Below are 24,208 nucleotides of genomic sequence, written 5' to 3'. Positions count from 1 at the left end.
ATTCATTTTCATTCCATTCATCCATCACTCTCAACTTAGAAGAAGATTTTACACATTTTTGTTAATGGGTCCGTTTAAACTCTCTGTTAACAAAACCAAATTCTTATTATTGAAAAAAAATTAATTGTAATTGAGACTTTTAGTTCGAAATAAATTTAAAAATTGACCAATATTTAAATAAAGTGAACAAAATTTTTCGTATTGATTTATTCTTCCTTTTGAAAGTCATACTGAATCGAGTAAAATTTGTTAAGTCTCATTGGTCAACCTATTAGTTTTTCTTCTTTGATTTTTAATTTATAAAACCTTGCTTCCATTTAAACTTTTATTTATACTATTTTGGTTGGTGAGAAAACAAACTTAATTTTAAAATAATAATAAATAAAAAAAAATAGTTATCAAACAGAATATTAGTCCATTTTTTGAGTTTCATTATTCTAACGAAATTGCATGCTCGGTATTTCAACTTTTTTTTCCTTTTTTCACCAAATTTTTTTAACGTAGATTATTCATAGTTGGAGGAATAAACTGGTAATGATTTTTTAGAAAAAGTTTGCATTCTTTATACATCAAAAAATGGAACGAAAAAAAGAAATATAAACGGAAGTTTCAAACAATTTTCTTATTATTAAGCAAGATTTAAAACATGTAAAATAATAGAAAAACAAGGATGGGAAGACAAACAACAAAGCAAAAACTACTATTATTAGCATCATTATTAAGTAAACACAACCATAAGAAGCTCAATAATTCAAAAAAAAGTCATAATAATCCATCAAACAAAAAACCAGTAAAAACATTTGTAAAATCAATCCATCTTATTATAGCCACAAATTTTTGGTTATTTTCTTGTTGGATTAATTCATATTCCATCATAATTCCCACACTTTCTCCTTATAAAAAACCGACATCATATTAGCAGCTAGATCTTTGTCGTATCAATTAATTGAACAAATAATAACAATAATAATAATAATAATGGTAAATAAAATAAAGTAATTACCAACAATAATTAATAATGTAACCATAGTATTGAAAAATAATCAATCAGAGCAACATAAGAAGAAGAAAAAAAAAAGGCAACAATACAAAGAAATTATATATGAGTGAAATGGCACCGCCCCCGCAAGTGTCAGTCTTTCTTGGCAAAGAGACCACCAAACCCGCCGCCGTTCTTCTTCGGGGGGACTTGGACGGAATTCTTTCGGCCACCGCGGACGGAGCCGGTGCCGTTACCGGAGGCGGCGTCCTTGCCTTCGACTTTTTGAAGAACAGGGTCGGTTTCAAGAAGCTGATCCTTATTCAAGCTGCCGATGATCCAATCAAGAAGGCCCTTTTCTTTCTTGCTTTCGCCGGCGCCTTTGGCCGCGGTGGCTGCGAATACGCGTCCGGCGGCCGGAGAGAATGCGATTGGAAGAGAGGCCATAATGTTGTTTTAATTGGAAACAAAATGGAATGAAATTGGGAAGAGGATATTTGGGTAAAATAAGAGGCGATGGAGTGATGTGAAGCGCGAGCTCACCACAGGCGCCTTATCCCTTTGATTCAAAGTCCTCATTTTTTTTCTTCTTTTTCTTTTCTTTTCTTTTCTCTCTTTCTCTTGTTATTATTATTATTTTGTATGTTTTACGATTAATCTCCACTAGACTTGGCTGCTAATTCGACACGTCGATTTTCCTTTAGCTTTCTAGAATGGGCCCATAGGCCGCTATGGTTATTGGGCTGCCCCATTAGGATCCACGGCACGGCCCAACTCCTGGATTCATTGTGACAACTACAAGGATACCTATAACCTATGGTGTTATTTTTGGCAACTTACTCCAATCCCTATAAAGTAATAAATAACAAACAAAACCTTATAAAATTTAAATTATATACTTTTTCTTTAATTAAACCAAACAAATTTAAATGCAGCATTCTCCACTTAATACAAATTTCAATTCTAAATTGCTAATTCCCTAAGAATTGGTTATTAGTGTATAATATGTAGATTCCATGATCATCATTCCGTTTAACTACAATTTAGTACCTTAAACTCAAAGATTTCTCTTGGGTATATTTTGGTATTTACTTTAAATTTTACAATTCAGTTCGTTTCGTTTCAAACTTGTTAATTCACAAATCTATGGAGATTTGCTTGAACTAAGTTTGTAGAAACGGTTACAAATATAATAATTAAATTCAAAATTATTACGTATATAGTAACATTTTAAAAAAAATTACAAATATAGAAAAATTTATTAATGATAGACTGAAAAAAATAATAATAGAACAATGCCTCAAATACCCTTACCCAATTGAAAAACTTGAGTTTTAAATACAATTGTTTCCTAAAACTCAAATACTCTATAACTAAATAACATATTTCACGTACGGTTAAATTCTATGAAAATATAATTTTTTTTCCAAAAATATAAAATATACATATTGTCACTAATGAGAACCTCCACCTAACCTCTGCAAACGTTCAAGTTATTATTGGACTTCGATCGATTTAGCTTTGTTCGTTCCATTTGGAACCCTAAGTAATTTATGTTCTATTTGAAACTCATCTCTTCATCTTCTTCGGATATTTTTTCACCGTCAAATCACTGATTTCGCGTATGTTCCTCGTCTCTTCATCTTCTTCGCCTGCCATTTACTTTCGCACAACTTTTCCATTAATTCACATCCATTTATTTCTTAATCAGGTTATTTCGCACTTTCCTTCATAATCAGATTCTTTCATGTCTTTAAACCTTGAAACAATGTTGATAAATTTACGTATACATCAACCACACGATAATCAATATATGAAGACAATTCAATCCATCTACCATCCACCACAATCTTTACCCATTGTAAAGTCATCATAGATAATGTTAAAGGATAATGTAAGGAAAGCCAACAAAATAAATATGAATATCTCCATAATTAAAAATCATAACGTGAAAAAAACAATTATTCGATATAGGCACAATAAATTAACTTTTTTAATAAATAAATAAATAAACCAACCAAAATAAGTGTATAATCATAATTAGGGATGATAAAACTTTATTAACACGGTTGAAATTCTTACGCTTTTTTTTTATTAATAATAATCCGATACACTTTTCTAAAATAATTTAAAATATAAATAATACTTTTTCATTATTTCACCGGTTATAATATAATATTTAAATTTAAAATATTATAAAATCTTAATAGGCATTTTTTTAGGGAACTGTTATTAAATATAATATTTATGAATTAAATACTAAAAATTCGAAAATATTTTATAAATTATAGACATATATTTTGAAAATAGTTGAGAAATGTTCTCAATCCAAAAGTATCATAAATAGGATTTTCTAAAACTGAATATAGTTTGCAAATTCTTTGTGAGTACGTGATATTTTTCATATTCAGTATTTTTTTTTCTATTATTATACTAAATTATGCCATATTGACGAATATCTCTTATAATATTACGAGTTAGTGATTCAAAAAACAAAAAGGGCCAGAAATTGTTGGCCTGTGTATAATGAACAGAAACACGTTAAAGCCCATTTTTGGATCCATAGTTATTTGTTATGGGCCCATGGAGTTATTGGGGTCCAAATGAATACATGAGGAAAGAAAGATTTTCAAGGTGTCGACAAACTCTGCATCCCACAATAATTAACGGTCTTTTTTTTTTATTGTATTTCCACGTGGATCACTGAACTCCAACTTTTAATTTTATTATTATTCCTTTTTAACTTTCTTTTCTTTAATTTTGTGTGTTTTTTATGTAAACATTTTCAAGGAAAACATCATTTGGTTTTTGTGCTCTAATATCAAAATCAAAGTACTTTTGGTTTATTTGTAATAGGACATACAACAAATAATTGTAAAATTAATTATATAGGAATTGTAGTTTATGGAATTTTAATATGAAGATGATTTTGTAAATTGAAGAGAAGTAGGAGAACGGAGATGACGGAGAGTTGATTAAAGGGTAATGATTATGATTTAACACTGCTTCCTTCTCTTATTGTTAGCAGCCATTCAACCAAAAATTTCACACATTCATAACAAACATACATCTAAACAAAAACTAAATAGACTCTCTCACTCCCTTATGATTGTTGATAGATTCTTTCTTGTTACTGAGGCCGCTAAGTTTTATACGCTCCTTTCAATATATAAGTCAACTTCTTATCACCATGTGGTCTGTACACCCCATGGTGACATTGACTCTTTATGTGCACATAAAAGTTAGAATCATATCAAGGAATCAACTAACGTTTTGAAAACTATTGCATAACATGAAAATCGTAATCATCAAATCAAGTATTAACACTTTCACAACTTATTTTTGAAACACTTTCTTATTTGAAATCATATTTCAAAATAGTAAAACGGAATCACAAAACATTTAAGAATAAAACCACTCACCACACTTTAACAAAAATTCTCCTCTTCCTTCTCTTCTCATGGAAAGTAAAGATACATTTTCTTAATCTTACACGTAAACACCTGTCAAATCAGATTTAATATCTTCTTAGCCAGATCTTACTTCTCATCTAACCTCACACCGCAAATAACTTTAACCACAACACTTTTCGCAAATAACTTTATCGTGTAGTTATATATATTTTTTACAAGAAACCTGCGAACTAACCAACTTTTACTCGCTTAGAACACTTATCACGAATTTAAACTTCAAGGCTTCTTCATCGTAGAACTCTTGGTTTTTATCGTGAAGACTACCCAAACGCCTAGTCGTTTTAAAACTTACAAACTTTTTTAAAGAGCGTTGAGACTTACAAATTCTACTGCAAACTCTTTTTTTTCTCAAAATTGACTCACGAATTAACTTCTTAGTCGCAAAACTTATTCTAACGATAAAAGGTCTTATAGTTAATTTTTTTTCCCTGCATATATTCAAATGCCAAATTCTATAGTAGTTTTAGCCGAAATTTTACTTTCTATACTCGAATTAGAAACGGTCCTCACAAAAGTTAAAGCTAAGAATTGTGTATTTATAGGGAGAAGAAATGGTGCTTTTTGTTATGTAATTATTTTTCTTTATTTTTCCATGTCTTTTGTTCTATTTCATCCATGTCCAAATCCTTCCGTAACAACGACAAATATTATATTTGGTCTCAAAATAAATTAGCAACTAAAAAACCAAGTCTTGTGTCTTATAAAAGAGTGTGTAGAGTCTTTCCATTTTTCTAATGTATGATCCTCAACTTAATTCACAAAATGAACTTTTTAAATAAAAAAATTCATCTTTGTTTATATTTCTTTTATTTATTTACTATTATTGTTTATGAACGTTAGTATCATAATACACAAACATACACTTTCATCACAAAATAAACTTGCAATGAAAAACCATCATTCATATCTCTATCTTGATTTGTTAAGATTCCAATTCTTAAACTTTTTCCTTTCTAGTTTTCTAGTTTTTAGATACTATGTTTATTTTCTTTCTTAATTTGTACTAGTTTTAGGTAGAAGAGTTGCATTCTAATCTCTCAAACTTCAAAATATATATTTCAATAACTTGTAAAACTTTTATAGGTGAAAAGTAGAATCCAAAAATAATAGATGAGTTTATTTGGATTGATTTAAGAAAAATTATTTTTAATAAATTCGTTTTTGTTTAAACTATTTTTTAAAAATTTGTTTAAAATATACTTAAAAATCTATTTTGTGTGGTTTTCAAACACTTAGTTCTTTTTTTCTTTCAAAATAACTTATTTTCTAAATTAAACACTTGAAATTGTAATCTAAATATATCCTTGCTTATCAAACAAAAATTTATAAGCTTAATTTTTAATAACAAAAAACGAAACCTAAATAGTATTAACAACATAACATAAATATTTGAAACTATATAATTAATTAAGTCCTTAAATTTTATATATAGTATCTAGTGATTAAGATTTTGAACTCTCAAATTTGGTATGTTGCTGGATTTATATTCTTTTTCAAAAAATCATCAAACTCATTCCGTGTGTAATTGTAACTTAAAAACTAGTCGAGTTAAAAGATCATTATAAAAAAAAATTGATAGAAGTAGCACATTTTTTGTTTTCGTTTTAAAAGTAACATATTTTTTAAATCCCATAAAATTGTTCTTTTCGATCAATCTCGAACGAGATCGACACTGACATTTTCTTAAAATATTAAAATTTTCTAATATATTGATTGTTCTGTATGTCGACAGACAATTACAAATAGATTGAGTTTCTACCCTTTTTCAAATATTTTCAAATCTTATTTAATTTTTTATCCTTTCAACAAAATTATTCAAACTTTCTCAAATCTTACGCCAAATTTTAACTATGTCAATTTCACCCTCCATTTTTTTTTTTTGTAAATGATCTTATTGTTTTTTCTCGTTCTTCTCTTCTTCAACCTAAAACCCATGACCTCGTGCACCATCGGACCTCAAATTCCAGCAATGGACCACCGCGGCTCCTCGAGAAACAATTGTAACGCTGACACAACAACTCTTCCCAAAACACTGAATAATTTGTGGTCGCAATCATCACCAAGAAGATCCAAAACCTGCTTCTCGTTCTTGAGTGAGGCAGAGCATTTAATGGCCACTAGCGGAGGAAATCGATCACCGGAACAAGGCGTGGAGAAACTGACGGTAGCCAAACTTCCATGTCCAATCTCATCTCCTCAAACCCAATCCATGGTTGGGTAGAAATTAGAATAAAAAAATCATCAAGGTATTGTGTTGAAGAAGAAAATAATGGAGAAAAGGAAAAATAGAAATTTACAAGAAATAGTTGGAAAATGGACAAAAAGGACCAAATATTAGTTAAGATTGTAGAAGGTTTCAATAATGTTATTGAAAAAGACAAATAGTAATAAGATTTGAGGATATTTGAAAAATGGTAATTCTAATTGTTGACGAAAAACTGAAACAACGAGAAAAATGTGGATAATCAAATAGAGTGGAGATTGATTGAAAAAGCAAATTTAGGAGTTTGAATGAGATGTACATTTAATTGAATTCTGATACGTAGACTACAGTGCGGGTAGGGCACATATTATCTGAATTAATTGTGTGAAGAGCTACACGGCTTAGTTGCTACATATAGCTTCTACCTATTATATATCCTTCAACTCTAAATAATACCATTATTACCAATTTCTCTCTCTTTCTTTTCAATTATTTGAAACCCTCTCATCATTTTCAAGTTTGAACAACAGTACTCCAACTACATGTATCAAATCATATTTATTACTTCATACTATCTTCAATCTACCTTCTATTTCCATTTCCACCTTCACCTCTAACATTATTGGATAGGCCAAAAATTTTAGATGAAATTAAATGGTAAAAAGGAAGGATGTATAAAAGTTGAGTTAATGGAGGGTGAGGGTTGAGGTATATGAGAGAAGAGAAAGTGGAGGTGGAGATAGGTATAATTTGGAGGTTAAGGGTTGAAGGGTTAAGATGGTTCATAATATATATTGAAAGAGGTTTGAGTATTGAGTAGGGGGGTGGGTGGGTCAACCTCAAATAATGTCGGTAGCTCTTTTCTTATATCTATTTATTGCTATTAATTAATGTTGTAAGTAAGCAAAAATTGGACCTTACATCATCCAATCACAATCACTACTTTTATCTTCTTCTTTTTTCTTAACCTTGTAAATTTGGGAGTATGTATATGTTGTTTTTTCTACATTTCTTTTAAGGTCTAAAGTGTTTCTTGAAAAACAAAAAAAAAAAATTACTTATTCATTAAGATTAAAAAAAGAAGAAAAGAATTGCACTCTTTGATGATGCAAAATCATTCAATAGACTAAACACACTTTAAACTATTGACTTTAATCAAAAGTGCCTTCAAAAAGAATGACTTTCATTTTAAAAAGCATTTTTTCCAAAGTTATTCCAAATACACACTGCCTTCCTTTATATATTATCCTTTCTTTTTATTATATGTATAATTTTGTTGACATTTTTCTTTTGTTTATTATTTTGTTTTTAAAACACAAACACATATACATTATTTCTTATTTCACTGCAATTTTGACATGTAGAATACAAAATAAAATATTAATTAGCAACAATCAACCCTGGTTTCCATTTTTTTTTAATAAAAAAATGTCATTTTCGTCTCAAATAATATTAAAACTAGAAAACTATGCACAAATTTTAAGAACTTTAGTGACATTCCACCACTAAGCTTTAAAACACCGATAATATATTTTAATTTGCACTAAAGTAATGCTTTAATATTGGTTATTTGTTAGTGTTAGAATACAATTGGGAAGAAATTTTAGAAAATATAGTTTTATTTATTTTATATGGTTAATCTTTTTTTCATACTAAAAGAAAAGTGTGAGTAATTGTGTGTACGTTGTCATTACTTAAACATCACCATTTCAACATTTTTTATCACACTTCACTATTCAACACTGGAAATTCATTATCATTGAAAATAATATTTCAAAATTTTTATATAAGAGTGAGATAATCAAGAATGGAGTGATATGGGTTAAAGCGTCAAAAACGGTTTTTTGAAATCTAATAACCATATGGTTTTTTATTTGTAGTTTTCTTTCAATTATGTGTGAATATTTTGTAACCTCAAAGTTTTTAACCTTAAGTACCATAAGCATGCATTTCTCAACGAACGTTCCGAAAAAGTTTTCTCTACGAGACTCCACTGCTACTTGCCCCAACAATATGAAGAAAATGTTGGAAATCATTGTTTGATGTTTTCTCGACACTTTTATGACTTTTTTCATTGGAAAAAAATTCTCGTAGTGTTAGCTATATGAGTAAGTTTTGAGAACTGGGGTTACATAGTTATTGCCTTTAGAAGTTGGGTAATAATTAATTAAAACTGGGGAAAAAAGAAAGAAAGAAAGAAGTAAGTCTGTTTTAAAAATACTAAAGGGTTAGTAAGTGAGGTCTAAATTGTTATTTATTGCTCACATCAATTTAGCAACAAAGGTGACTTTCAACCAAAGAGTAATCAAGTCTAATCAACAAATAATTTTATCATCCTAAAGGGCTTATCTTTTTAAATTATTTGTTTAAATATATATATATTAAAAAAAAAAAAAAAAAAGGTAAAAGGATTGCATTTAAAAGGCTATGAAAATTAAGATTTAGAAAATGGAAATATTCTTGTTTAGTAGAAAAGTTATTATTGAGCAGACAGAGCCTTTTCCCACTGTGCTGATGTTTTCGGACCAATAATGCAATGCAGCAGAAGTAGCCATAAATCTTGTGGTTAAAAATCAAAAGACAAATATTAAAACCAACGTTAGGTTAGGTGGTACACTCTTTTCCAAATACAAATTTTAATCACTAAAATAATCATTTTTTGAATATATTAGTAGGCCGTATAGAATAGACGATGATTTTGAAGGCCCACTTTTTAAAGCATGTGGCCCACTTTCATTTGTTTTATGGGCCGGAGCCCACATCTCCTTTATTAACGCTTCCCGTACACTTTCCATTTCGCCCCCATATTAAACCATAATTTTGTTATTTTAATCTTCCATTACCAATTTACATTCACCTAAATTTTTATATCCATCACCCTCACCGTAAGTCACCATAAGTTTGAAGCTTTAGGTTGATTTCTCAACATTTAGATTGGTCCACGTATGCAAATTGGACTTTTAATTCCTAACAAATAAAATTAAAAAAGAAAATTGTTGTTATGGGGGGGTAATAAAGAGTGGTAATATATATAGAGAAAGTGGGGGAATAAAAAAAGGGAAGGAGGGAGAAATTGAGGAAGCATTAAGGGGGGGCTTTGGATTCTCATTGGGAGAGGGCCAAACAAAAGTGATAGCACTGTGTGTCAGTTATTTAATGAACTAATTTTCATCAAATTCCGGAAAAATTAAAATATATATTTCTATCTATCTCATGTATATAATGAATTGTTTGTATTCAATGTTTCCCAAATCCATTTTTTTCCGCAACATGTGCCACTTGCACGTGCGTCTACTCCCACGTCCATTTCATCGAACCGCACCGTTTCGGTTCTTCATATATTGTTTATTATTATTGATTTAAGTATTATGTATTTATTTATTTATTGTAATAATAATTATAATATGAAGAAGAATAAGAAAAGAAGTAGAAGTAGAAGTAGAAGTAAGGGATGATGAAGTTGCGTTACAACTACTCTTTATTAGCTTTATTCCTCCATCGCCCCCACTCTCCGACATCACATTACCCCATTCTCTCTTTTCGTTTTCTTTCCCTAACCTCTCTCTTACAATGCCACCACCTTTCCAAACTCCCTAATTCCATTCTTCTCATTCATCCCCATGGCGCCAATCATTCCCCCATCTCTCCCCAACAAGTTCCTCCCTCTTTTCCTCCTCCTTCTCCACCTCGGCTGCTTCCTTCTCACCACCGCCTCTCCCCGCCCCCGCCCCCGCCCCCGCCCCCGTCCTACCCCCTCCTGCTTCAAGCCCCGCAAGTCCTTATCCTCCTCTTTCTCTTTTCTCAAACGAATCTTCTCTTCCAAAACCTCTACCATCGCAATCGACACCGCTCGCCCTCCTTCCACTCCCGCTAGATCATCGCAGCACTCCATCCTCACCCTCGTCCAACCCGAGATTCCTCCTCCTTCCCCCACTATCCAGACTCATCCTCAGGATTCAGATATCACTGCGGCAGAGACTGATCAATTCTTCCCCCTTCGTAACGATATCTTCCCCTGTACTGCTTGCGGCGAGATTTTCCCCAAATCCCAGCTCCTCGAACAGCATCAATCCATCAAACACGCTGTATCCGAGCTTGCCGATTCCGATTCCGGCAAGAATATCGTTCGGATTATTTTCGAAACCGGATGGACGAGTAGAGAAAAAAGTCCTAAAATCCTTCGAATCTTGAAAATCCATAACAGTCAGAAGATTCTCTCCAGATTTGAAGAGTACAGAGAATCGGTGAAGGCGAAAGCGGCCAGAAACGGCGGCGTTAAGCGGCGGGATGAGCGGTGCATTGCCGACGGAAACGAGCTTTTAAGGTTTCACTGTTCGACGTTTTTATGCGATTTGGGGCAAAACGGTAATTCGAGTATTTGCGGGCAGCAATTTTGTAGTATTTGTGGGATAATTAAATCAGGATTTTCACACAAGTTGGACGGAATTTCGACGGTGGCGAATAGCTGGAGGGCACACGTGGCGATCCCAGAGGACATCGAAGAGGAATTCAAGTTTCTCAACGTGAAGCGGGCGATTTTGGTTTGTCGGGTCGTAGCGGGTCGGGTTGGGTCCGACGCCGATGAGCCGGAAAAAGAGGGCGGAGGGTTTGATTCCGTAGTCGGAAGGACTGGGAGCGGGGCCCAGACCACGTTGGATGAAGAAGAGCTTTTGGTTTTTAATCCAAGGGCTGTGCTCCCCTGCTTCGCCATTGTATACGAAATCTGAACACTTCATCCTACGGTTGACGTTTGATTGGTTGATCTATTAGTTTTTTTCTTTTTTCTTTTTTTCTTGGTTTTGATGTGATCTGTAGTGGTGAATGTTAAAATAGGTACTTTTTGTTTTTTTGGGTTTAATGGAAGTGTATGTAATTATTAATTTATTGTTATTACTCTAGTTTCCCTACTGTTTGACTGTGGGTCAAACTCAAATACTGAGTTGGTAGTCAATGGTATGAGAGTAACCAGGTAAAGTAATTACTTCAAATAATGGAAGTATGATCAATAATAAGATATTAAATGCTTAGTTTTAACAAAGATGTTTACTATCATTTTAATTGGCTGTCTTGTGATTTGTGATGGTACTAGAGGTTGGTTGGATCTCCCATAATCAATGCTATCGAGAAATAACATTCTTATTTCCCCATGGAAAAAGCATTGAAAAAAACAAGTCTTACTCAGCAAAGTGCTTTGTCAACTAAACTCAGTCATAAATTTTCGTTGACAGAAGCTTGGTTGGAGAAAATTATTAACTAAGACTCATAAGTGGAAATAACAAACAAGAAAAAAAAAAAACACAAGATCTTGTGGTAGCCAATAATTAACGTTGTTTTTAAAGCAATTATTAGCTCCACTTCTCACCATGATTAGAAGAATAACTCCGGAGTACTTGATCTCAATGAAAAATTAATATCACAATAACTAAAAAATACTAGCAAGGACTTAATAACCCTACAAGACCAAAACAAAAATTCACATAAAATAACAACCATCAAATTGTTGAGGGTCAAGCCCCTACTCGGTTTAAAACTTGTGTAATCACATAATTTCCATATATTTAATATTGAGATAAGGTCCCCCACGAAGAGTTCCGTTGATCGTACAAGTTGTCGGCCTTCTCTATAGTTGAGTTGTAGTAGTGAGCTAATAATTGAGAGGTTCTCGCTGGAAATATGGAATCTCAATACAAAACTTATAAAATTCAATGAAGTGGGTTCAATTATGGCTCTATCACGTGACAACAATATCATCCAAAATTGCAACTTTACAGACAAATTTCAACAAATATAGAATTTAAATCATTCTTCACCTGATATGTGTTAGTCAAGAAGAAGAAACCATGAAAGATGTAGAGCAAAATGCAGGGAATTTCTTTTTGTTCCAAAGTTTACGCCACTAAATTAGGGGTTGGGAAAGTTCCATTTGGAAAGCCCATCTTTTAATTCTAATATAGGCCGGGCTATTCAGGCCCAACAAAGTCATGTTATTTTGGGCTTAGCGCCGCTTTGAAAGACCATTGAGCTTATGGAAGTTCAAATTTTACACTTTAACATTTAATTTCATCAAATCATAAATTGTCCAATTTCAAGATGGTTACAAAAAGATGACGTTCCCTATAATTTCTCAGACTGATTAGGATTATTACTTGATATGGCAAAATTAAGGATTTAAATTAGTCAAACACATGATATCAAATAATAAACAATAACTAACTACTCTACTATTATTAATAAAGGTTAATCATAGATATTTCCTCAATAAGCAAAGGATAGTCGTACATAAATACGACAAAACTTTCAATTATTTCACTCACATACATAGCTTAGCTATCTATTTTCAACTGAAACTGATATATATGTATTTTTCATTCAAACTCACCAAATGAGGAAAATAAAAGAACGACGTAAATTTATATATTGAATAATCTCATATTATTTTTCTTTTTTGTTTTTCCTTCTATCTAGAAATCAACAATTTTGTAAAAAGAAAAAGATAATTACAATTTCCCATATCAGAGAAATGGAGAGGGAAAAAGAAAAAAAAAGTAAATAAGGAGAGGAGGAAGAGGAAGAGGAAGAGGAAGAGGAAGAGGAAGCTTACAGTTACAGTTCCAAGAGAGAGAGGGCATTGGAATTAGGATGGATGAATATTCCCCAAACAAAAATCCTGTCACTGATCAAGCCGCCATTGCCATTCCAATTGCGAAACTTGGGATTTTATGATCTTTTCGTTTATTTGTATTTTGTTTTTTTTTTCTTTAAGGGGTTTAGGGAAATTACAAATTTTCTAAACACGTTTCTTCAGCACCATTGGTCCAGAGAAAACTGGCGTATTTTGCAGCATAAAATGGGTTACCGGACTCGGCTGAAACGGATTCCAGAAATAACTCTTCGGCTGCCCACAAATCCTTTCTGACTCTCCATAAGAAAGTTGCGTATTTGTGGAACGCATCTGCATCCGGCGGTTTCACTGCCACTGCCTTCTTGAAGTATTCCTCCGCTCTGTTCATTTCATTTATATTATTATTAGACACATAAATGAAATACTATTACTACCACCGTCACCCATAGTATGAACAGTTTGGATTTTGTTTAAATTCAGGCCCATCTTCGATTCAAACTAATTGTTTATACAAATGCAGTTCTAAACTAGAAAGAATATTAGTTAGTTATATCTAAATTTCTTACTTTGTAAATCCAACCTAACCTACCTATATATATTTTGTTTAGTTTGAAACCGAAAGGGTATTTTTCCAGATAGATAGAAGCGAAATAAAAGGGAAATTAGAATTTGTACCTATCGTAATCATGGGCAACGAGGCAAAGAAATTGGGCGTAATTGGTGAGAAGGAGTGGATTATTAGGATCTTGGGATAATCCCGTTTGGTACAAAAGCTCTGTTCTAAAATACTCCGCGTAATTATCCGATTCAATGTTTGCTATGACCGGCGATACCAATCTCCTAACCGTTTCTTCATCGATTGCTTCATTTCTCATAGCAGATCTCATTTCCGAAGCTTCTTTCAGAATCGAATTCCATAGAGAAACCTCCTCTTCTCTGATAATTCCCCCTGTTATCGAGGTTTCTTCTTCAGCCGAAGCCCCAATCGACGACAATTGGGAAGTCCCGTCCGGCATGACGGTGGGATAGTTGACTGACCGATTGAATCCATCGCCGTCTGTTCCACTGGCAATCGGCCTGACCTTTCCGCCGCCTCCTCCATTACCGCCGCCGATGGAATTTGTTTTCCCCGACACTGAAAACGTCTTGATTGTCGAGGAATGGAATTTCTGTGGCTTTTGGTTTTGGATTTGAAAGGATTCCTCAGCTGTCTGTGTTATAGAAGGGGAAGGAGAGGAAGAAGAAGCAATTGCAAGGTTGTTTCCCATGGAATATACTGTGAAATTGGCTAAGAGAATCATCACATACACCATTAAAGTTGGAGTGTGTGAGAAAACTTGCTGGAATAACCACACAAATGAAGCGTGCATTTCTTTTTCAACTCGATTCAGAATGCCTTGTAAATCTTCGTAAAAGAGGATCTCTCTCAATTTTAGGGAATAGCTGTGGAGTTCTCTAATCATGAAAACCATGGAGGAGAATGCCTTCTTCACTGAACAATAAGCGGACTCTCTTGCTTCTCTGATACCGTCATGCCATTGCATTTTCCTCTTCAAGATTCGAAGAGATAACGGAAGGTCAACACTGTTTGCTTTCCGTTCGATATCGTCTGGAATTATCTCACTTTCTTGAGTCCATTCCGAAGGTTCATGGTAGATTTCTGGCCATGGAGATTCTGTTGAAACGAGTTGAGGGGGTGTGATTTGGATCTGATTTTGTAAAGAACACTCAGCAGTATTAAATTCATGATCAACACTGGAATCGGAAACGGAATCCGAACTCACAGCGTTGAAATGGCTGCTGTTCACATCAGAGGAAACTTGAAACCTAAGCGCCAATTCCTGAATCTGTTTGGAGAATTCTTCATCTGAGAAACCGTCTTCCATATGGGCACTACACGCTGTTCTGATCGTCCGAATCCTTGGCTTATAATCGCAGCAAGAACGAGACCGTTGAAACTTCGTGAGCTGGATTCCGAATAAACCTGGTCGACTAAGCGAGTAAACACAACGCCCGCCTCCATTGCGACGGTTTCGCCGCGTCGTTGATGAAGGATATGGAACTATGGAGGCTAGGGTTTGCGAATAACAAGAAGAATGATGAACAATAGGCTGTGACCATTGTAAACACGTCGTAGCAACCTTCACTCCCATTTCAATTTCCAAAATACGAAGAAAACAACCAAAAGTTCGTAAAACGAATTCAAATTGTCATCAGCATAACAAAATCAACAAAAACAGAGAGAAACTCTTCCGTAAAATCTTTCAAACCAAGCGAAAACGCCTATTGAAACTTTATCCAACCAGCTGAATCTTCTTCCACTTCACCTGAAACAACAAAAATTCAAAAGATCAAAACAAATTCAACGGATTAAAAAGATACTTCCTCTCCCATACTCCGAAAATTTTCCAAGAAAATTAAAAAAAAAAAAAAAAAACAAGGCCACAACTAGAAAACCGAATCGAATACCGAAGAAAATAGCAGAAATCATAGAACAAACCAAAACAGAAGAGGAAGACGAAGAATTGGGACGGATAATCTGGAAAGGAAGGAGGGCCGTAGCTTTCTTTCAAGCTTTATCAGTTAGGAAGAGGCGTCTGCTGAGATATCTTTATATACGAATGAATTTCAAAACGCACTTTTTCAAATTAAAAAATTGAAAACAAATAGATAAATAGATAAATAAATAAAAAATCTCACGCTAGAAGCCGAGTAAAGAAGTTAACATCAGGATCACGCGGTGTGAATAGAGGACTTTTTAACAGTGAAGACTGGAGAGGGTGGGGAAGGGTAGTATCGGTAAGCGGTCAGTTTTGTTAGGGGAAAAAGGGGAAATGGGAAGTTGGGTTGTAAGACGTGGGTACGGGTGAGTAGCCAACAAATAGGCTTCCCTTCCCCCATCACAATTTAGTTGAGCCCAAAGCGGCTAGGTTCACGGGTGATTTGGATCTGATGTGGCCGTTCCCAACGTGCCACGTTTTTCCCTCCATTAATATCGCGGCCTTCTATAACCGTGACACCACCGACTTTCTTGCTTGCTTTTCTCACACGTGTCGGTCTATTATTTTTTTTCTTTTTTTTTCATTCTCAAAGGGTTTTGTTTTTAAAAAATGATTTAACCAATTAAAACATTATCGCTCCCTTGGGAAGTTCGTGATTGAGATTTCGTTTATGTCAATTTGTGTTTTTATGTTTTTTCTTTCTTTTTTTTAAATAAACTAAAGTAATCGGATTTTACATATTTATGAATTTATTTAACTTAATTTGAAATTACTCATTACATAATAATAAAATTAAAATTAAAGGCCTTAAACTATTAAACTTCATGCTTTATTTCAAATATTTTCATGTTTTTTCTATTTTTCATTTTGAAATCTTAACATCAACTAGAACCTAAATTTTAGGACATTAAATTATTTAAGTTAAAATGTCACTTTTTTATATATGCTTTTAGAATTGTATAATTTTAGAAAACTTTTTTAAAATAGCAAAATATAGTCTTTTATAGTCTATTTAAAATATTTTTTGATATATTTTATAAATATCTTTATTATTCAAAACAAAATTTCTACTTTATTTTACCTGTTTTTTTTTATATTTATTTATACAAAAGATCATATGTGAATATATTGAAAAATTAGGAGTGAAATTAATCGTAGGCAGTGATTATTTTTTTATAAGAAGGAAAAAGAATAATAAATGAATGGCGGGGAGTAAATATAAAAGTGAGGAAAATGTTAATTGAAGAAAATAATTATAACCGTGAAAACAGTGGTAGAACGATTTGAACGTCGCACGTGGCTGATGACCATGTGCGCCCAAAATTAAGGATAAGCCCAATTGACTCCAAGTTAACTTTTTTATTTTTATTTTATTTAAAAAAAGAAAAAAAGGAAAAACTTTATATTCACAAAAAACCTGCTTTTCACGTAAAAGATGGTTGACTAATCATAAAAATTAATTCTGTGACCATTTACTAAAAATATATATTCACATAAAAAAACACTATAAAATTTACGTGTCATACAAAATTTATAAAAATTCTATATTTAAAGAAACATTTATTTATTTTTGAGCTTTCAATTTTGGTGAAATCTGTTTACAAATTAATTTGTAAAAATCTATTATAATAAATTTATATAGTTGATTATTATCAATAAAATTAATATTCATACCTCGAAAACATTTTTTTTTTCTATGATGTTTATATCTTAATACTTTCATGCTGTTTGCTTTCTTCTTTTTAACTGTATTTTAATAATTAAAGAAGGAAACGTTGTGTTTCCAATCCCTTTTATGAATAATATTTTAAACAAAAATTATTTGCAACATAATTTGAAGAATTTAAGATGAGTGGTGAATAATGTACAATATTATTTATAAATAATTACAGCCGAAAGTAATTGTCAATGTGTTTCAACTTTTTTGACAAATAGTTTCAACTTTCACCCCATTTTTAATATCGAGAAAGAAAAAAAAAAGCACAATTTGTGAAAATAGTCTGAAAGCAATTACAGTGAAGACCCACTTGTTTCCCTAACTAATTTATTTTATTAATTACTTGGCATCTTTTCTTCGTCCACCATTTGGGTTGTGTTTACAGGGTTGGTAATGTAGTGGATATTTAGACGTACGTAGATCATAGTTGGAGAGTTCACAAGTCAGTGTGTTTGGAGTGATTTGTGAATTTTAAATAATATGCTTTTATAACTATTTTTGTTTTTGTTTTTATTTTTGTAATCGATAATTCTACCTTCATTTTTTTGTCTCAATAACATATGGATGACAATATTTTTTCTTTCTTTCTTATTTTTCTTTTTAGTAACAAACAACAATTAACTCACAACATTTTTTTGTACTAACATGGATAAATAAAATGTTAAGATAAATAAAAAAAAAATTGATTCCTACTTTTTCTCCACTAAATTCATTATCATCTATTTTCCCCCTTTTCCCCCTATTTTCACTTTGTATTTTACATTTATCAAGGTTTTTTTGGTTGAATCTCTTCCATCATATTCTCTTACCCACCAATGGTATGTCACCACATTTCTTTAAAATTTTCGTATTCAGTATTTCTCATCAAATAACATGTCTCTATTTTCAATAAATCTTGCTAAAATGAGAGATATGACCTCAAACTTGATGGTTTAAATTTATATTTTCTAAAAAAATATTACACCGTTTTATTAATTAGTAAAGTGGCAATATCATAAATATATATTGCTACCCTCAAATTGCAACTATATTTTTAGCATTAGAACTTTCTATGATCAAATTTTTAATTGATTTTTTTTCTTTTCATGTTGTCATAAAAGAATATGTTATTGGTTTACCCAATTTAAAATGTAATTAAAGGTAATATTAATTGAGTTATATCCATTTTGACAATTTTTATAAAATGAATATGAATATCTTTCAAAATAAGTCTAACTCATTAGCGTTTACATGATTGTTAGATGATATATAATTAAATTTATCATTTTACCTTTATTAAACTTTTTGTGTCACTCAGTGATTTAAGACGGTATCACAATAGGTAGTTTAGTAAAGTTACATGTTCAAACCACTACATATTGTTGTTTCCTTCCCAATCGATATTCATTTTTACTCATTAGGTCTTTCACGTATTTCCAAGCCAACAAGTGAGAGTGAATATTATGTGATATATAATAAATTTACTTTTATCCACTAGCTTAAGTTTTTTTTAGAATGATACTGCTATTCACGTCTATTTCTCAACCCACCGACTTTGGTTATCTTTTCGTCTTTTCATATATGTTACTTTTCGATGACATGACCACATGGCTAGCATTGGCTCATCTTATATATCCATTGTGAAGGGCACACAACGTTAGCAAGCAATTAAAAGGAGCATATGGGATTTTATTTTTTTCTCCCTGAAAACACAAAATAAAATAAGTTAGAAAAGTGCAAAGAGGAAGATCCAAATTGTAGGCCTTTCTTTCATTCATTTAAAGTGAGATTCCATTCAATTAAACGCCAAAAACCACTTTACTTTACAATTATTCTTATTTTTAAATGGAATAAATAATTAAATAATAAATACCACTTCATTGACCATACTCATACATTGCTAATATTAGCATTTAATTTTATAACGTTGATTGACAAGGCCACTATTCAACTTCAATCAACCATCTTCTCAATTAATTTACTAATCAAATTAGTAGACACTGCTATTAACCTATACAAGACAAGTGTCTTTCGCTTCAACTAAAATGATAAAGTTTTAAATTCCTTTACAAAAAAAATCTAAATCATCATATTGATGTTATTCAAATTGTGAAATTCACAAACTTCATCTTCCAATTTCTATTTCTCATGCAAATCATCCACATCTAAAGTTTTTTTTTTCTATTAATCCTATATATTCTGGTTATATTTTGAATTAATCCTATATATTCTTGTTATATTTTGAATTAATCCTATATATTCTTGTTATATCTTGAATTAATCCTATATATTCTTGTTATATCTTGAAAAATTATATTAAACAAGTTTAGAAACTAAAGTTATAATTTAATCGAAAACCGGGTGGTAATAGAATCCATCTAGGTTGGAGAGGAGACAAGGAGAAAGAAGAAAGGAAGAAAGGAAGAAAAGGGAAATGATAAAGAGAAATGGTTGATACTCAATTGTTGAGATTAAGCAATCACAAGAAATAAAAACAAATGAGAACAAATTTTAAAAGATAATAATTATAAAAATAGAAAAAAAGGAATTGCCACGTGGAGCCTCTAATCCGACGGGGACTGTTAGACGCCTATGCCACGCCAATCTCCTTATCTCCTCATCCAATTCTATTTCTTTTCTCTACCTTTTCCATCTCCATCGCTCTCTTTTGTTTCTTTCCTCCCAAATTTCTCCTAATATATCACCTTTTTTTTTCCCATTCTTTTAGTTTAAGTGTTATTTTCTTCCTCTAAATTATAATTTGAAGTGTAAATTTTAAAACTTGTTAATCAAATCGAAATACAACTCAAGACTTAAGGACTAAATATCTTTACATCTTGAAGCACGTGGATTAAATTAAAATTAAGTCTAAAATATAGAGATCAAACCGGAATAAAAAGATTTTTTAATAATGTAACCAAAGTCTTGCATTGGTTAGATAAGAAGTTGATCATAGGTATAGGTATTTATGTATGCATAATTATCTCTATTAGCATGATATTTTTTAAGATGGAATCAAAGTAAAAAGACTCAAATTTTATCTATCATTAATATTTTGATACAATATTAAATTAAGCTTTTAGTTCACTCTATGATTTACTATATTTTATTTAGCAATTTTTTTTATAGAAAAGCTAGGGTGTAGAATTCCATGAGAAGTTGAAATTTGGGAGTTGAGTTAAAATGAAATGGACGAATAATTAAAAGTTGATTTGATGTAATGAAATAGGGATAGAAAAATATCTAAGGCTTGTTTGAGTCGTTTTTGACAAATGGAAAGAGTTGCCATCATGGAGAGTGGGGCATCCTCATCCCAAGGGACAACCTCTTCCTCTTGTATCATATTATCTCATCTTAATAAATTTTTATTGACGTGTCGATATTTTTATGAAATTTATACAAACGACGTAAAGGGTGAAGGGATGTTTATATATAGAAAAAAATGTCATTTATATAAATACAGTTAATATGTTTAAAAAGAAAAAATTATTGTAATTGACAAAACGGTTAAAAATATTTGTAAAATATAACAAAAATTATTGATAGGGTCGGAAGGTTTACTTATATAAATATTATAGTTCGTTAGGCTATATTTAAAAATGTTCAATTTTAAAATCATAAAATGTTTATTTTCTAATTTAAGTTATCTTTTCTTTTAAATGAAACATCCATCTAAGTTTATATTAAGACTTCTATTTTTTCATTGACATCAACGTTTTAATCTTGCTTAATTCTCGTTTATTTTTTAAAAAAAAACTCCCACTTATTTGTTTATGGTAATTGTTTAAAAAAAAAATCAAATATAACAAAAATTTCACAATACCGATAAACACTTTATAGATAATGAAATTTTGCTATATTTATATAAATAATAATTTATTATATTTGAAATTAACTTGTTTATTTAATTATACAACGAAAGATAAATACAAAAAATCCATTATTTATCTTTTGTATTTTATAGGCGTCAAATAAATATAATAGTTTGTTTAACAAAGGTGTATGATTTATTAACTAATTTAAAGCTCAAGGGGATCTTATGGACCTACAGATTAAAGATCAAATGATGTGAGATTAATTAATTAAACTATTTAATTAAATTAATCATTATTCATTAACTATCCGTCATTCCACTGAAGACCAATAGTTGCACTCTTCTTACTGTAGATATATTTTGTGTCCATTAGATATAACCAATCAACAGTGCAATGACCCTTCACAAATTGCTCATAAGTATAGTTAGGCCAAAAATTACCGTTTTGCTCCTCTAGTTACATCTAACTCCTTAAGTACCACCAATCCCTCTAATAAACAATAGTTATAGTCCCACTATAACTAAACTCCTCTCGAGCTAAGAGATGGTGTGGAGCCACATTGTTCAAGCCATGGAATCAGCCTTTAAGAGAGCAATTTCACTACTTACTTTATTTATAGAGAAGGAGTTAATTCTTTCTTGTGTAGTTGTGTTCCCAGCTCCCTAATCAAACGAATCCTCGAAATGGTAGGCTTATTGAGTCGGCGATATAAGTCACTCTCACCTATGCAAATCAAAGGACTGCCTTCATAGGCAAGAGTTCACAACTCACTCAAGATTCAGGTTAAGTCACCTATGGTCATCTTGGTGAAATGTAGTCTTAACTAGTAACAATGTTAATAAGAGAGACTATTCATTTCGTGACCCTATCTTATACAAACTATTTGTATAGAATACCCCTGCTCCAATGTCTCGACATGAATGATTAAGATCAAATCATTTGTAGCATTTTACAACAATTGTAACAACTACAAAGCATGTCGTATTCGTAGTGTCACCATAATAAGGTATCCAACTTTATCCATCTACTACATACCATTTAGGTCATCATTTAAACATGATCTATTTGTATGTCTCCACATACATGTTTAGGTTACATAAGATAACCTCGGATGTTAGCTTATTGGTTTTGTGGGTTAGTGCAACTAAATATCAAATAAAATAACACAATTTATTTTATTAGATAAATAAAAATGTTTGTATAATATATACAATTACAAACTACAAAACCACAAGATTTAGGGCATCAATTCCAACAAGAACAACTAGATTATTTGGAGTGTTCAGTAAATATCTTTCATTAAAAGATAGAAAAAGAAAAAAGTGTTATTAATTGGACTAAGAAAAATATTTTTTTCGATCTTCCTTATTGGTCAAGACTACTTATTTATCACAAACTTGATGTAATGCACATTGAAAATAATGTTTTATGACAACTTGATCGGTACATTGTTGAAAATTGAAGGAAAAACAAAAGATACCACAAATGCATGATTAGATTTACAAGATTTGAAAATAAGAAAAGATTTACATTTGGTAGAAGTGGGTAACCGATTGGTGAAACCACACGCAAGCTATACCTTGACTAGCAACGAGCAGATTGAGTTATGTAAGTTCTTAAAAGCAGTTAAGTTTTCCGATAGATTCATTTCTAATATTTCACCATGCGTGAATGCAAACGAGGAAAAAATATAAAGTCTCAAAATGCACAACTGTCATGTACTGCTACACCCACTTCTTTTAATCGATGTTAGGGCATTTTTACCAAAAAAAAAAAAAATGTGTACACTACAATTACTAAACTGTGCAGTTTTATCGTGATTTGTGCACCGCGACGATCAGAATAAATGATTTAGACATATTGCAGCCAGATATTATAATTATATTGTGCAAATTGGAAATAATATTTCCACATGTTTTTTTCTAAGTCATGGTACGCCTTGCAGTTCACTTGTCATATGAGACGAAAGTTACTGGTCCGAATTTCTTACAGTTGGATGTATCCTATTGAAAAAATTCTCCGCACACTAAAACAATATGTTCATAACAAAACGCGTCATGAGGTCTATTGCAGAAGGGTATCTTATGAACGAATCAAGTACTTTATGTTCACGCTATTTGAAGGAAAATTAAGCCCAATTCACTGCTTACGTGTTATTGCAGATATGCATGAGTATATAATGATCATATAATAACAATATTTGAAATATGCATTGGTATATAATAAATGTATGTCACTGCTTATATATTCTTATAAAAATGAAAGTGTACATAATGAGTACAACATAAAATAATTTTAATAATGCAATCACATATACTAAGAAATGGACAAGAAGTTTATTATATATTGTATACTATATTTTTTTTTTAAAAAAGAAGTTTACTAACTACACATTAGTATTCAAATAAAAAAGGGGAAAAGTTAATTATATATTGTAGACTATATTTCACAACTCAATAAAGAGAAATTATTAGCATGAAACTAATAGTCGAAGAAGATGACTTGAAAAGTTCACAGTAGATTTTTTTTTTATCAGAATTAACTTGAACAGATAAATAAACTGAAATATGCATTCATCGGATATGTGGACGGAAAAAGGATGAAAGATACTGAATAGAAGATGACCGAAAAATATTGATTGGTGAGATATCAATCAGATAAAAATCGAGTAAAATATAACGAAAAGTGGACAGATAAATGAGGAAAGATGAAATAGAGAAAACCTTTGTTCAATATGCAATTAAGACAAATTTGTTACTTTTGTTGAAAATATTCAATATATTATTACCTAATTTGACTAAAATATATATCACAACTAATTTGCATATCAAAATAAAATAAAATAATTATATATTTAATTTATTAAATATTTAAGTTTTAAGATTTATAATAGATGTGATATAAGTTAATTATGATATA

At 31.2% G+C, this 24,208-nt stretch overlaps 3 protein-coding genes across 3 annotated transcripts; 1 reads left to right on the top strand and 2 right to left on the bottom strand.

Moving 5' to 3' along the window:
- Window positions 1-982: 982 nt before the first annotated feature.
- On the bottom strand, window positions 983-1,556 carry LOC101205268 (hypothetical protein). Its single transcript, XM_004143164.3, has one exon. The coding sequence runs from the start codon at window positions 1,424-1,426 to the stop codon at window positions 1,133-1,135; it is 294 nt and encodes a 97-aa protein (XP_004143212.1). The 5' UTR covers window positions 1,427-1,556; the 3' UTR covers window positions 983-1,132.
- An 8,556-nt stretch (window positions 1,557-10,112) lies between these two features.
- LOC101205506 lies at window positions 10,113-11,689 on the top strand. Its single transcript, XM_004143165.3, has one exon. The coding sequence runs from the start codon at window positions 10,276-10,278 to the stop codon at window positions 11,380-11,382; it is 1,107 nt and encodes a 368-aa protein (XP_004143213.3). The 5' UTR covers window positions 10,113-10,275; the 3' UTR covers window positions 11,383-11,689.
- A 1,349-nt stretch (window positions 11,690-13,038) lies between these two features.
- Window positions 13,039-15,933, bottom strand: LOC101211174 (hypothetical protein). The gene is made up of 3 exons (XM_004143102.3): window positions 15,778-15,933; window positions 13,953-15,604; window positions 13,039-13,657 (listed from the first exon to the last, which is right to left on the bottom strand). The coding sequence occupies exons 2-3, from the start codon at window positions 15,428-15,430 to the stop codon at window positions 13,432-13,434; spliced, it is 1,704 nt and encodes a 567-aa protein (XP_004143150.1). The 5' UTR covers window positions 15,431-15,604; window positions 15,778-15,933; the 3' UTR covers window positions 13,039-13,431.
- Window positions 15,934-24,208: the final 8,275 nt, after the last annotated feature.

Source organism: Cucumis sativus, chromosome 6, assembly GCF_000004075.3.
Source record: "Cucumis sativus cultivar 9930 chromosome 6, Cucumber_9930_V3, whole genome shotgun sequence".
Classification (NCBI taxonomy): domain Eukaryota; kingdom Viridiplantae; phylum Streptophyta; class Magnoliopsida; order Cucurbitales; family Cucurbitaceae; genus Cucumis; species Cucumis sativus.
This window is presented reverse-complemented; position numbering and strand designations above follow the sequence as displayed.

Bases quoted from the DNA above. Each gene is read 5' to 3' on its own strand.
- LOC101205268 (XM_004143164.3), bottom strand. From the start codon at position 1,426: ATGGCCTCTCTTCCAATCGCATTCTCTCCGGCCGCCGGACGCGTATTC.
- LOC101205506 (XM_004143165.3), top strand. From the start codon at position 10,276: ATGGCGCCAATCATTCCCCCATCTCTCCCCAACAAGTTCCTCCCTCTT.
- LOC101211174 (XM_004143102.3), bottom strand. From the start codon at position 15,430: ATGGGAGTGAAGGTTGCTACGACGTGTTTACAATGGTCACAGCCTATT. The intron at 13,658-13,952 runs GTACAAATTCTA...TGAAATGAACAG, and splicing joins GTTGCCCATGATTACGATAG to AGCGGAGGAATACTTCAAGA.